This window comes from Myotis lucifugus, unplaced genomic scaffold, assembly GCF_000147115.1.
Source record: "Myotis lucifugus unplaced genomic scaffold, Myoluc2.0 scaffold_150, whole genome shotgun sequence".
Taxonomy (NCBI): domain Eukaryota; kingdom Metazoa; phylum Chordata; class Mammalia; order Chiroptera; family Vespertilionidae; genus Myotis; species Myotis lucifugus.
In genome coordinates, this window is record NW_005871198.1 from 2,180,062 (window position 1) to 2,195,893 (window position 15,832).

Genomic DNA, 15,832 nt, shown 5'->3' on the forward strand with positions numbered 1-15,832 from the left:
GTGGCAGCCCCCGAAACTCCCCGGTCTCCGGCGCCCCTGCGAGTGAGGCGAATCTCCTGCAGTCCCTGCCTCCTTCCCAATGGCCGCGGCAGCCGAGGGTCCCCAGCAGAGCGCGGAGGGCAGCGCGAGCGGCGGCGGCATGCAGGCGGCGGCGCCCCCTCCCTCGCAGCCGCACCCGCACCCGCACCCGCAGCAGCGCCAGGAGCAGGAAGAAATGCAGGAGGAGATGGAGAAGCTTCGAGAGGAAAACGAGACTCTCAAGGTGAGGAGGGTGGGGGTAGGCGGCTGGGGGAGGGGAGGTGTGGGCCCCGGAGGATTAGGGCGTGTCCGGCGAGGGTGAGAGGCTGCTAACCTGTTCGGGAGCCTTAAGGAGGGAGGGGCACAGGAAACGAGGGGAGGGGGTGCCCTGGCCTTTTCCGGTTTTTAAACCGCCGGAGATTGGTAGCGTTAGGTTTTCCTGTAAATCCAAATCTGGACCTTCGTTTCCCTAATTACCATGGTTTGCCCACATTTTCATGGAGAGGGCTCGGTGGAGTAGGAACGCGCGAGGAGGCCTAAAGAGGGCCCGTTTGGCGAAGTTTCCCTGTCATTCCTGTCTGCTGGAGAGGGGGCAGTAACGCTGAGGATTTGGAATTGGGATGGGGTGTACACGGTGTGTGTCAGAGGGGTGGGGGGCGAGGGGGATTTTGACCCGCGGCCTGTCACGCCAGAACGAGATCGACGAGCTGAGGACCGAGATGGACGAAATGAGGGACAGCTTCTTCGAGGAGGATGCCTGTCAGCTGCAGGAAATGCGCCACGAGTTGGAGAGAGCCAACAAGAACTGCCGGATCCTGCAGTACCGCCTCCGCAAAGCCGAGCGCAAGAGGCTCCGCTACGCGCAGACCGGCGAGATCGACGGGGAGCTGCTGCGCAGCCTGGAGCAGGACCTCAAGGTCTGCGGCGCGGGGACTCGGGGCGCGCGGCAGGGGCGGCGGGTGGGGGCCAGGGCCCAGGGCGGGTGGGACCTCCGGAAGGCCTTCAGTGATGGCTGGCAAAGGGCTTTGAGGACACGGAGGTTCGCAGTTCTGGCCACAAAGTATCAGTGCCGGAAGGAGAAGGGAAGAACAGACAGGGGGATGGGAAGAGCCCAGTGTGTCAGGCCTGATAGAGAGCGAGCTCTGTGGGCTCTCCTGGGAGTGACGTGGCTCTAATAGAGGCGGTGGGAAGAGGGCGCCCCCCTTCCTGGCGGAAAGCAGGGTGTGGCAGAGCGCAGGCTCTGGCCTTGTTTTCCCCTCCAGAATCGGGCCTGCCAGTGCAGGCCCGGTGGAAGCAGGCGCTCAAGAGCAGAGTAGTTGAAGCCCTGAATAGGAACAGCACTGGGAAGAGTTTGAGATTTCTCCCTGCCAGACCCCACCCCTATCTTCCAGGAGTCCTTCTTTGCAGTACTTACCACTTCCATAACTCCCCCAAAAGAAAACTGTCCAACTTAAGACCCCTTTTGGAAGTAAAGGGAGAGTGAAGTAAGTAAAAGAAACATTTCACATTCTTTTTAATGGGAAGTCGCTTCTTCAGAATCTCCCCCAGAGGAGAAATTTCATCTTGGAAATGCGTTTTTAGGCAGGTGTGGTCTGTTTAGTTCGGTTTGACTGTAAGTCAGTTGTTATCTGCATGGCCTTGAATAACCAAAAATATAATTTTAATTATATTAACTTCAAGATAGGAAAATCAAATGTAATTATCCTACATTTGCTTTCAAAAAAAATTTTATGAAAGTGTATTATTTCTTCTTCTTCTTTTTATTTTAACCTTTGTTGGGTACTAACTATGCACTGGGCACCGTGGCAAGCATTGTTACATATACAGTGTGTCTGCCAAAAATGTATACACACTTTAACAGCGGATAGCTCAATTTTGAAAATGAAATGTATTTTAATAAATACTGCCTTTATAATTATTCAAAGTGTGTATACATTTTTGGGACACCCTATATTATTATCTCATATATTTCTCAAGAAAAAAACTATAAAGTAGGGATTATTAATAACATCATTTAACAGGTACTTACCCTGAACCTTTTTCTCAGGTTGGATGCCTAGCCTCCATCTAGCCCTGCAAGTCAGCCTAGTAGCTAGCCAGGCTGGCTCCTCACTCCATCTCAAACACAGCCCACTCCTGAGCCACCACACAAGACTGCTCCACTTTTCCAAACCCTAAAATTTCCAGGATAATTTTAGAACAGGAGGCCAAACTGCCTACACATGATAGATACAATTGAACATTTATTACTACAATGTAGTGTAGAGGTTAAGGGAACAGAGTGGAGAGCCAGACTGCCTGCTCACTCGTTAGCTATATGACCTTGAGCATATTACTTCACATATCCAAGACTTAGAGTTCTCCATCTATAAAACAGGAATGATAATCATACCTATTCATGGGATTGTTGTATGTGAACGGCTTATATGTAAAGCATCTGGAATAATGCCTGCATGTGGCATATAAGTATTGGCTCTTACTACTTTTAATATGAATATAATTTTATCCCACATATTTTGTTGTCTTTAATTATATTTTGTTGTTACACACACTTTAATTTAGGTTGCAAAGGATGTATCTGTGAGACTTCACCATGAATTGGAAAATGTGGAAGAAAAGAGAACGACAACAGAAGATGAAAATGAGAAACTGAGGCAACAGCTTATAGAAGTTGAGATTGCAAAGCAAGCTTTACAGAATGAACTGGAAAAAATGAAGGAGGTTAGTATTCAGTTATTTCATGCTGTGCTAATTATTTTTAGCTCTTTAGAAAAGAATTCCAAGGACTAATATGATTGTTAAAATATTTTTATTTTTTCATGATTATAAGACAGTTTGTTGCCCTCACCCAATATAATAACAGATAGATGAGTTTGTACTAATAAATGAAAATTTGACTTCAGCCCTTCCACTTACTTGATCTATATGAGCTGTGACTAATGTTCTAGCCTATGTCATCTAAATATATGTTAATTAAATAAATTACATTGCTATTCCAAACACAAAGGATGTCAAGCATATGAAGGAATAAGCCTTGTATTAGCAGAGGGGAATGAACTGGTTCTATAATATTACTACTGAGTTCATAGAACCATGCACCTTTAGGATGAAAATTGCCATACAGTCCATTTAATCTAATATAATACAATCTAATCTATCTGATCTAATCATTGCTTGAATCCTCTTTATAACCGTCTCCAAATGGTCTAATGCTTAGAACATCAGCAGTAACCCTTAAAAGATCTGCAGCTGCTAATTCTATCACAGCATACCGCTTTTTAAAGGTTTCCTTTGAGTTGAAATCTATTTAATTGGTAGAAGAGTCAGTTTTCTCTTCCACATCAGCTATTTCAAGATTCCTACCATGTATCCCCAAATCTTCTCAAAAAACTCAACATCAAAGGAAATAATTGAAAAAGAACAAAAACAGAAAAGGCCTATCTGTAAATAACTAGCTTTGTAATAAGTAACAACTTGAGTTAAAGTAATATTTTTTTAAAACGGCCTCAGAGATTCAGTATGACTTGTGAAAACCATTGAGAATCACCAAATTACATAAGTGGTCTTCTAAACATTTTTCTGTGCTTAAATATGCAGATTTGAAATGAAAATCTTAATCTTTCCATGGACTAACTGAGATATGCAGTTTTTCCATTTGCTGTGCTTATCTCAAAATGGTATAAAAGTGTTTCTTCCATGTAACAGTGAAATTATTAATAGTCTGATTAAGAATATGTGCCAGAAATTGTAGAAAACTGTTTCAGTGGGGTAAACTCTTTGTGATCTGAGTTTCTGCTTATTCTTATACTATCCTGACTTCAAACATTCCTCACATGACATTTTAATGACCTGCAGTTCTTGGTTAATACCCAAGGTGGCTGTGTGCTACTGTAGAAAAATCATGGAGACTGGGAGCCAGGTGACTATCCTTACTGGTAACTAACTGGATGACTTCTGTTTATTCAGCTGTGAAATGTTGTTTTCTAGGTTTCTCAACATCTCCTGTGGCTATCACAGATTTTATCATGAAATCCAGGACATTATAATTAAAGAGCAGCATAGATTTTTTTTTCTAAAGTTAAGAGATCAAATATGAAGTGGAATAGATATATGTTTCTTCAACAGTAATGTACAGTTGAAATTTATAAAAATTGACAGTTTAATTTCCAGGGAAAGAATAAAGTAGGTAGTTGTATTCGTTTGGTAGGGCTGCTGTGATGAGGTATCACAAACTGGATGGCTTAAACAATAGAAATCTATTTTCTCAGAGTTCTGGAGGCAAGACATTCAAAATCAAGGGGGTGGTGACTCCTTCTGAGGGCTGTGAAGGAAGGATCTGTTTCAGACCTCTTCTTTTGGCTTGTAGATCACTGTCTCCCCTTTCACATGGCATTCTCTCTGTAGCTGCCTGTGTCTAAATTTCCCTTTCTTGTAAGGACACCAATCATATTAGATTAGGGCCCACCCTAACGACCTCATTGTAGCTTGATTGCCTCTATAAAGAACCTGTCTCCAAACAAGGTCACAGTCTGAGGTACTTGGGGTTAGGACTTCAAAACTTGAATTGTGAGGACACAATTCAACCCAGAACACTAGCTATTAAATACCTTCTTATGGGCAAGCAAAGAGAAAGTTCACTGTTAGTTTCATTTTAGGCTCATTCCGTGGTATACCTCACTTGCCTTACCCCATATTTGTTTATACAATTAAAAACATTCAAGCCAAAACAAACTTCATTTGATTACCAAGGATAAAAGAGAAACACTTGGTGGTTTGGTATCATGTGAATGCTTTTCAAGTGGATATCTAGAAAGTTGGCTTTCAGGATGGCGTCAGAGCTTTCTGATTTTCATCCGATGTCCAGGAAAGGGGAAAATGCCTATAGCCAGACAGGTGGGACCACTCCCATCTTAACATAAAAGCCAAAATAACCTGGCTACTGGGAAGAAGGGCTGGAACCTGGGAATGTCCACAGGAGATTCATTGTGATTCAGAATCAGTTTCCTTGATTCTGTTCCTCACACCCTTTCCAATGACTGTTTCCTCTTTCAGGGCTCTAACTCTGGATTAGGAACACACTCTTGTAGCACCAAATAGTGTAGGTATATATGTTCCTGCCATAGGGGCAATTTGCTTTCTCCTTGGAGTCATAAAAGCCAAATTCCAATCCCTGAGTAGAGACTACAACAGTAAAAGTGTAAGGAATTTTAAGAACAGGCGTGCACAGTGATGCTGCATGATTTTGTGCATTTAATATTTGAGTGAGCACTTATCTCCATGGAAGATGGATGTCATAAAACCAAATAAAGATGAGGACCCTTAAAGAAAAAAAACAACCCAGATATGCAGCACATCAACTTTTAAAAAGATGGGCTCTGAAATAGCATTTACAGTTAGAGAAGATGGTGGGGGTGGCAGAAATAGAGAGGAAGGGCAAGAGAATGGAAAATAAAAATTTGAGGGATTCTAAATGTAATAAAGGGGAAATGAAAAATATTCTTGCAAGAAAGTTCCATAATAATTCATGTGGTGTTGACCTTTTTAATGTTCAGAAAAGTGTCAGAACTAGTAAAAGTAGTTTAAAAATATGTTTAGAAATCAGAAATGTTTCATTTAAATAAGACTTTTGTAGTTGTAATTTTGTTGCCCTCCAAGAACATAAATATTAAAACTGAATTGTAGTAATAAGTGCCTCACTTTGTAGGGTAGGAGTATGACTTGTCCCTATATGATTGTAACGACTTCATTTTAACCATCTGCTTCCTTGGTTGTAAAAGGAAAACATATTCAAATCCTTGGTGAGCGTTAACCGGACGACTGTCTTCCCTTTGTGGCATTCTACCAGTGGAGAAAATAGACCCAGGCCAAGCTTTCCATTATGAAGAGAAGATACTAGTTATGGAGTAAAATCATAAAATATTAAATAGAATATATTAGAGAGAAGCAATCCTCCAACTCCCAGATTTTAGTTTCTTATATGGAGTCATATAGATGTTGAATAGCACAACTGGGACCAACAGCCCATCTGTTGGAGTTGGAAACCATTTACTGAGGGTTTAACTGGCTTCAAGGGTGTTGACCAATTGCTCTCAGGGCTGGTGGCTGCACAAAGTTCTGTGCAACTGCTCACATCCATCTGCTTATCTCCTCCCCCTGAGAGGATGGAGTAGGCTTCTGGGAGTAAGAAGAGTTGCATAGAGACAGGATGGAGGTAATTAAATATGTTTATTGCAGTTTGTTGCTTGTATTGAAATAGCCGATAGTCTGCCAATCGCAAACAAGAGGGACCTCTTAGGATGCTGCCTTAGAACCTTAATGGCATTCTCACTCCGATTATAAAACACTGGTGGCTACTAGCAGTGTGCTTTCTCGCTGTAGAAAAATGCCTTCACCTTTATGTAACCTGGGAAAAGTGATGGTCTATCTTTTAGCATCACACACAATCATAGTGACGTTATTTTATGGAAAGTACAACCAACGCTTTGAATTCGAGGACAGGTTAAGGCATAGATAGCATAAAGTGAGGGTCTGAGAAGGGTGAGTCTTTGCTTCATTTCATTGAGGGTCACTGCTCTTCATGAAGTCCCGCTGCTGTAGAAAGAATCTTTATTTTCAAAGCTTTGAAATTCCTCTACTCTTCAGGAAGGAGGGTCTTCTCATGCCACTTCTAAGGTCTGGTGCTTAGAGAAGCATCGAGTAAAAGCCATTTGAGCAAATAAATGGCCAACAGAGGACCTTCGAAAATGGAAAGAGAAAAAAGTAACTGAGGTGATGATGAGCATGGTTTATTAGATCTTTTATATTTCAGAATCTGTACTCTTTGTGTTGTCTCATCCCTCACTTTCACACGAGAGTCTTAAAAGAAAATGATTCTCTTAATTTTTCCCGGTCTTTGCTCTAGAGGGCTCTTAACTGGCCTACTACAATAGCACCATCTATCTTAGGATTTTTATTTTCTGTGTATTTGATTAATATAGCCTATCTATTACCAGGAACTTTCATTCTTGAACAAAAAAATAATTAATGCTATAAATTTCTGTCTCTGGGTCTTGTTCTTTTTGTTTTTGGGTTTTGGTCTTTACTATAGAAATTATATCTAGCTATATACTCAGATTCTCTTTGCAGACAGAAAACATTAATAAACAAATATTTGCCCTGCATAATTATAATTACCTTTTTATTTTCTTATATAAAATAAAGAACTGATTGTAACTATATTTGGTTTTGGTAGGGCATGTAATAAAGAAAAAATGCTGAGTGATACATTAGCAAAGATCTACAATGCTTCTGGTTGTTGCTGCTGCTCAGCACTCAAGGCCTGGTTTAGTGAAAAAAATCAGAACTAAAAACCCAGTGTGCTAGGCTGAGGACCGGTGGAGCTTTCTCAATAATCGGAGCCACACTTTTGGTGTAGCCTTAGCTCTTCACCCCCGGAAGCACGAAGGCCTCGTGGTAACCAAAGAATTCAGCATCTTTTCCAGGAGTAAATAAACTAGAGTATTGAAGGATGGCACCTGGACATTCTGATTCAGGCAGAAAGTCTCCGAGGTGACTTTATATAGTTCTCTGGGGTGAAACTGTGTAGTCTCCGGGATGAAATCAGCCCCTGGGTGACTACCAAGCTCTTTGTAGCGGGTGTGGCACCTGATGAAGGATTGTTGGTTATGAGTAAACTAGAGGCCCCGTGTATGAAAATTCATGCACTGGATGGGGGTGTCCCTCAGCCTGGCCTGCATCCCTCTCACAGTCCAGGAGCCTTCAGAGGTGGGAAGCGACCCGGCGATCAGGGGAAGGCGCCACCCCCATCACATCTCTGCTGCTGCCACTGCTGGCAGCACAAGCCTCAGCCGGTCCTGGTTACCTGAGCCTTGGGCAGCCCTGAGTGGCTGGGAGGCTGAGGGGACTGGGCGCTGCCATCTTGTGGCTGTGGGCACTGCCATCTTTGAGGGCATGGCAGTCAATTAACATATTTCCTCTATTGGCTGTGGGTGCTGCCATCTTTGCGACAGCGTGAGGGTCAATTAGCATATTCCCTCTCTATTAGATAGGATATCCAAACATTTGTATTTTGTTATTATTGAAATTTAATTTATTTTTATCCCCCTATGACTTCCTTGATGTTTTTGAAGGCGAAAGTCTCTACAAGAGGGTAAGAATCTCTCAGGGGTTACCTGGCCTTTATGCATGTTACCAACCAAAACCTCCTGTAGAACTGACTCCCATTTAACAACCTAGTTCCTTTCTCAAGGGACTCTGAGGGTGGGGCTGTGATGGTGCCTTTTGGCTTTTGAGCAGTAGTTGACAACACTATTCTCTACCACTCCCCTCTACCCTGGCCACCCTTGGCTGCTGGAGAAGGGCCTCCCCCTTAGCAGTACAAATAGCTTTGTCTCTCTGTCTCACCCTTTTTGTTGAGTCTAAAAACCAAAAACTTTGACTTTATGTTAGCCACCTTTTAAAGCAAACAGTAAGTGTCACCATGAGAAAAGTCCGTGACCTCAAGTTAATTATTTTTTTATAGACAAGACAGCCTTCTACAGGTTGCACATTTGCATCACTGTACTGAATACTTTGATATGAGGACAGGGCCATACCTGTTTTGATCACTCAACACCAGTTCAGTGCCTGGCATGTAGTAATTAGATACATTCTTCTGTAATACTAGAGGTCCAGTGCACAAATTCGTGCACCAGCGGAGTCCCTCAAACTGGCCTATGGGATTGGCCCAAAACTGGCTCTCCGACATCCCCTGAGGGGTCCCGAATTGTGAGAGTGCACAGGCCAGGCTGAGGGACCCCACCAGTGCATGATCAGGGAGAGACATGGGAGGTTGGTTAGCGGGGACGGACCAAGGGAGGGTTCCAGGACGTGTCCAGCCCATCTCGCTCAGTCCCGATCAGCCGGACCCCAGCAGCAAGCTAACCTACTGGTCGGAGCGTCTGCCCCCTGGTGGTCAGTGCACGTCATAGCGAGTGGTTGAGCGGCCTTAGCATATTATTAGCATATTATCCTTTGATTGGTTGAACGACTGACCCGTTGACCGGACACTTAGCATGTTAAGCTTTTATTACATAGGAATTGTAACAATTGTTATTTCATTTGCATATATTTTTTGCCCTGCACTGAACTCCCTGAGAGTAAGGACTGAATCTGTCTTATTCATCACTGTGTCCACAACAACCAGAACTTGTTGACACAAGCTTGATAAACAGTAACTAATTTTGAATGAGAGAATGAACGGAAGTTGGGAGAGGTGTTTCAGACCCTCTTTTGCAGAGAATGAGAAGCATGACTCAGCACCAGGCCTCTTTCCAGGGTGCTCAGTGCAATGCAAACAAAATGAGAAGGAAGCCAATGAGTAACTCCCCACGCTTCCAGAATTAGATGTCTCCTGAGACTTTCTTCCCGATAGAAACTCCCAGTCCTCCACCTTGCTTCTCTCAAACCCTCGTTATTCCCCAGAAGCAATGCATCTTCCCTGCAACAAGCTCTTGTGGGCTTCTTGGGAAGGGGAAGGACAGGAGTCCCAGAACAAGGGACACTTCTGACACCCTGACACCAGCTCTGCAATTTAGCTTCCACGTGAAATGCAGATTCAGACGAGAGAGGACTGCAGATGCTGTCATTCCCAAAGACATTCAACTAGATTTGCTTTAAATCTTCAGTGTTTGGGATAGTCAATTCAGCAGTTAATTTGGCTGAAGAGATATGAAAAATTGCCCCCGGGCTGCAGTTGCTTGATAACCATGTGGTAAGTGCTAATTAGAAGGCAGTCACTGTGCCAGATTCTTTATGTATAATTATGTTGTTAATAGTTTCATTTTAGAGATGAACACGGGAGACTCAGGAAGGTTAATATCAGGAGTAGCAGGCTGGCTCCACAACCATCTGTCTGCCTCCAAGCTCATGGTCTCCACTGGCCAGTGCTGCACAACCTCCCTGCAGGGACTGGGGCTGCCCCTTCCACAGCCACCTCCATGTTCTTCCTGACCCACAGATGACCTGTCCTCTTTAGGGACTTCAATATTCTCCAAGTTCTGTGTCTCTAGCACACATGTAAGGAATGCTCTGAGACTGCCAAGGTACCTGTAGGAAAAAACTATTTTATCTTGCAAAAAGCAACTCTTTGGGAAAAACAAAAAAACAAACAACAACCTAGAAACATAGGACTAGAAAAATATTTTCAGGTCTGTTGACTCTGTCCCCTGTGTTTTTCAGATAGATCACTTAATATCTGACTCTCAATTTAATCACCTCTTAAAGGAAAATAAATGTTTTTCTTATCCAGTGTATTCACAAAGATAATATGAGATAATATGTGTGAAAGTGCTTTATAACCTGTAAGGTACAATGTAGATTTCAAATGTTATTGCTGTTGTTGTTGTTATTCCCACAATGCTCTAGATTAGCTAAGACTTCTCTCCTAGAAAGAATTTTTAAGTCCATGAGATTGGAAGTTCATCCATCTAGGACTCCAGTTCTTCTATACAGGCCTTTGAAACACTGATGTCTCTTCCCACGAGTGTCCACTATTCCAAGGCTCCCCCTTTACATTTTACTTCACTATATAGTTAGTCATTCTAACTTGTTTCACCTGCCTGTTCCTTCTCCCTTGAGGCATGTCCTTAGTTCTCACTGTTTCCCACCTGTGGCTCACATTTGCATATGTTTGGGAGGATGTGCGGACAATGCAGCTGCACCCTCTGCCCTTGCATTCATCAAATGGGCTGAGGACTCCAGTCTGTCTGGATAAGTGAGTCTCTCCTTCCTTTGCTGCTCTGTAAATGTTCTTAAACATTTAGCAGCGAGAGGAGGGCTATTGTATTCAAGCACAAGATACTTTAGGTTGTTCTGTAGCTTTGCTTGACTCCACATCTAAATTCTATGGTTGCTGACTTTAAGAACCATATTTCTATTTAACTCACATGCAAAGATTGTTATACATACAAAAACTATCAATACATGCTTGGGCAAGAGAAGAGCAGTTCAGAAGCTGTGCTTGCTGTCAGAGGAGTTCATCTCTTGCTCCTTAAATTAGAATTTATTCCTTCCTTTTCTAATACTTGTGTTGCATTTGAGTAAATATAACATGCAATTTTAGTATTTTCCAAATTGAAAATTTAGTTGTATCTTGAAGATTTTAGACTTGATTTCATTTTAATGGAAATACATCACTCATTTGATATCTGCATTCAAATTCCATTTTTTTATGTTTTAGGGTCAGTTAAACTGATCTTTATCCAGATTGTAAATGACAGTTGAAGATGACATTTAAAGATGTCATTTAGTTTCTCTCCTGACATTTCCATTTCATTCTTATATATTTCACTTAATGGAACCATTTATATTCAGCATGATTCAACTCAGAAGTGCTTAAAATTAAAAATTCAAACTATTCTATGTTCATGTTCTGGCTAGTTAAATTATTTTCAGTTTTTCTGACCAATTAATCATAGTGGCAAGTGGCTAATAAAATGAACTATATTATTTTTCTTTCCTTCACAGAGTAAGTGTTCTTACCATTACATTGGCCAAGAACCTTGAAAAATAGTAGAAATAATTCGACAGTACAACTGGTTCTTCTATTTAAGTGCACGGTGAGCCACTACTAAGTTGCTATGTGGTTTTATCCACTGCCTCCTTGCACATGGAAGACATTTTCATAGACCTTTATCAAGTGGTAGCCTTCTGTGTGAATTTAGGAGGATCTGTTGTATGGAAAGTATTATTTTTCAAGGAAACCATCACCACCTCTAGGGATGAAGACACTGCTGAAGAAATAATGTTACAGGGACCAGTGACAGCTGGGACTCTGGAGGAAGTCCAGCCAATAGGAGCTGTCATCTGGAGGGGTCATAGCTACTATTAAGATGTGTTGAAAAAGTAGGGGAGTGAGGAGAAATAACCTGAACTATCTTTTCTTCTATGCTTCATCCCTCAGCATTTCTGCCAGTGCCTTCTACTGGCCACACCCAGCTGGAAGGCAACTAGTAGAGGAGGGATGCTGGGTAAAACAGTACACAGAGATCAGCTTCCTGAAGCACAGAGAATGACGGAGAAGCGGCAAGAATGCCTTTGGGTAGCTAAGGGAGAATAAGTAGTTTAAATATATTGCCAGCGCATATCTAGGTGATGGACTTTGTTTATAATATGTCCAGAACACATAGACCTTTTAATCTGAAAATTAACATTTATTAATTAATAATCTCAGAGGAGCTTTTTTGTAGTATAGGGTTGATAATCACGTGTGCTCTACTTTTCCTTCTTAGATTTTCTTCACTTTGTACTCCGTACTACTATCTTCTTAGCCTTTTGCCTTCCTTTTATCCTTTTCACCTGTGTCCTTGGACAATTCCTCAAGTTTGTTCTCAATATCATTGAATTAATTTTTTGCCATGTCGGTTGTGCTCTTTAAAGACTCCAGTGCAAAATGTAATCCTTGCATTGAATTTTAGTGTCCTTTGTGAGTTTTCTTATTTCCAACAGCTCTCTGTTCTTCAGGGCTTAGCTTCCTCTATGACCTTCTATTTTTAGTTACTAGTGGCCATATTTATTACCTTATTAAGAATACAATATTTTCTAAAGCTGCCTTCTGTTTTTCAGAGTAAATCAGTTTAGACATATACTTTTTATTTTTTTCTTTCTCTTTAGCCAAATATTTCTTTTTACTGATCCAAAAATTTTTAACAGCCTCATTGAAGTATAATGTACATACCATAAATTCACTTGTTTTAATGTACAATTTAATGGATTTTAGTAAATATGTCATTGTGTAAACATCTCTATAATATAATTTTAGGACATTTCTGTGACCCCAAAAAGATACCTAGTCCCCATGTGTCGTCACCTTCTGTTCTTATCCCTAACCCCAATCAAGCACCCTGTGCTGAGTCATCCCCATGCTGCAGAAGCCATCTTCCTCATGCAGAGCTTTCCCATCCATGCAGCATTAGCCTGGAGGGAAGCAATAGCCCCACCCATTTGAACCCCTTTCACCCCACCCTGTGGAGTTTAAGCCCTGCTGAGGACTACAGCTGGAAGCTCATTAAGCGACTGAGACTAACAGACAGCCTGAAGGCAGAGGCAGATCTCTGGGTCCTTTGAGTCTTTTCCTGACCTGCTCCGGGGCAGGGCTAGTAAAAGCAGACCTTGGTGGGTGTGCAGCTTGGTCCTTTCCACACACACCCCCAGGCCCAGCAGAGGAAGCCACAGGCTGTGGATCGCTGATAGCTCCAAACAGATTGCTCAGGGCCAGTAATTAACAGTGTATGGCACTTGTTTTTGTTGAAATTAAAGTTTTAGAAATTTAGTGATTGTCCATTTACTCCAAAATAACTTTGAAATGATTTGATTGATTTGATCAAATATAATACACTTTCAAAGAATATCAAGGTACCTTTAATATAAAGTGAAATCAAATTCTGACTTATTCTAGTGAGCATGTGTTCTAATATTTGTAATTGATTTCAAGTTATCTTTTTGGTATATGGATAAAGGTTACAGTAATTCTGTTTGTCCTTGTGCGTTAGAATGCACTAAGGAATTTTTAAGATGTGCAGAAGTTTCTTTCAGGACCTAAAACACATACACATGTGCCTACATATGCATGCTCCAATATATGCACATTGCATATAGGCATGCACTCATGCTCATTTGCTCCATGAATGTGCGCATACATGTACAAACAAAATATGCTTATGGATATGTTGTTTGATTATAAAAGCTTGGATTCAGTTATTTTCCTTTTCAAATATACTCTAAATTTTTTTTATTAGGCCAATTATTTGTGCCTCTACTTTCACTATCTTTCAAAATGAGAAAGGGCCAATTTCCCAGGAATAGTTGATTATCATTGAATAAAACCATGGCAACAAGATTTTTTCTTGTGCATTTAAGAATTGCAGAGAAAACACTTTATAATTATATTTTTAATTCATGACTTTTTCTTACTTGGTACATGGATAGAGGTTGCAGAGATTGTGCTTGTCATGCTTTATTCATAAATCCTTTTTTGTTTTCATAAATCTGCAATAAGAATTTAACTCAATCTTTCATTTTATGCCATTTATTTTTAAGTTATTTCAACTATATTGCTAGTTAAAATCTGTCAATACCCAATAAAAGAATATCTAGGGAAAATCCTCCCTAGTAGTAATCAAGAAAAATGCAGATGATGCCCTGGCTGGTGTGCTCAGTAGTTAGAGCATTGGCCTGCATCCCTGAGGGACTCAGATTCCACTTCCCAGTCAAGGGCACTGTACCTGGGTTGCAGGTTCAATCCTTGCCCAGGGTCAGGCATGCAGGCACGTGTGGGAGGCAACCAGTCAATGTGTCTGTTTCACATCAATGTCTCTCTCTTTCTCTCTCTCTCAAATCAATTTTTAAAAAATAAAGACATTTTATCCATTAAAGTTATCTGTAAAGGGGATTGTGTTGCCTACCTCATATAGAAGCAAGCTCATGGAAAAGAACAGGCAGAGTCTAGGTGGTACAGAAATGATTACTGTAAGATACTTACTGGAAGTTTGGGTTTCTTGAGCTCCTTCCACATACATAACCCTAGCTATCCAGGGCAGATAAAGGTGAACATTCCACTTTACTAGGGGCCAAGCAGGCTATATGAGTGATTGAAGCTATCTGTGTTAAGAATGATGGGGCTAAGTGGATATGGTATATCTCACTGTTCAGTTCCAACCCAACATGTCCATACTGTAACCAGGACCCAACTTTTTCAAGGACTAGAAATCTTGATTTTTGAAATATAAATTGTCTACATTTTAGAATTTGGTACCTAATTCCAAAATCTTTAAAGCACAATTGTAGGCTTTTTAACATAATCTAGAGATTACCCCCAAAACTTGCTTCTGTTCCTTTTCAGTGCATTTTGGGAATTATTCAATACTCTGACCTATTAAAACTTTAGCACTAATATCTTAATGTATAATATATAAAGAATAATTTTAAAGCACCTTAGAATACCCACCCCTTACTGTCCTGCCATTTTGTAATGGCACTTTTAGCAGATTTTTTACAAGATTCTGAACCTGATACAACAATAATGTTAATATCGCTGCATTAATAACATAGGAGCTGGTTCAGACTCAACATAAAAAACACTTGACAAATCATCATTTCAAATTATAAATGCTGGCTATCAGTAGTGCTCAGCCATACTTTTCTAAATGTGTTTTAATTGCTAAATGCAATGGTGCTTAGAACCCAATTCATTAGCTAGAGCAAATTAGAAGGGAGTATAAATCTCTGCATTTGCTGATGACATTCATAGCTTAGTAAGCATACATTTACTGTGGGGCAGGTATCTAAGGCATAAACTAATTTTTAATGTTTATTATTTCAAAAGTCACTAGCCAGGTTCTCTAAGTTTATGTATGTCAGCTGAGAAAGCTTCCGGTTCTAAGTCCCTTAGTTTGTGTGGAGCTTTTTGAGGCCTTTGTATTATCCAAGTGGAATATATGCTATGCCTATTAGAGAAGCACTGAATTATCATGTTGCCTTGGCTTTTTTAAAGCAAGATGGTCTTATTTTGGGATCAGTTCATTATTGGTAATTTGGAAAACCCTCTAACAACCTATACTCTGCTCCAAAAGTGGGTTTCTACAATGATGGAAGAGTCTCTGGTATCAGAAACTATCTCACCAGTAGCCTTGAGCCCCTTGGAGGTCCAGAGTAGCTTAAGGAATACAAATGCTACTTCTCCCTAAGGATCTAGAGATATTTTGATAATATGATACGAACCACATAATGAAGGCAGGCAGTTGCATCCAAACCTGACTTTTAAAAGGAATGTTCTTCA

The 15,832-nt window shown here is 41.0% G+C and overlaps 1 protein-coding gene across 1 annotated transcript in view; it reads left to right on the forward strand.

The window, feature by feature from the left end:
* Positions 1-182: 182 nt before the first annotated feature.
* Positions 183-15,832, forward strand: part of SOGA3 (SOGA family member 3) — a 34,309-nt gene continuing 18,659 nt past the window's right edge. The window contains 3 exon segments of the mRNA XM_014461108.2: positions 183-262; positions 711-935; positions 2,581-2,739. Coding sequence (XP_014316594.2) covers positions 215-262; positions 711-935; positions 2,581-2,739 — 432 coding nt within the window. The 5' untranslated portion in view covers positions 183-214.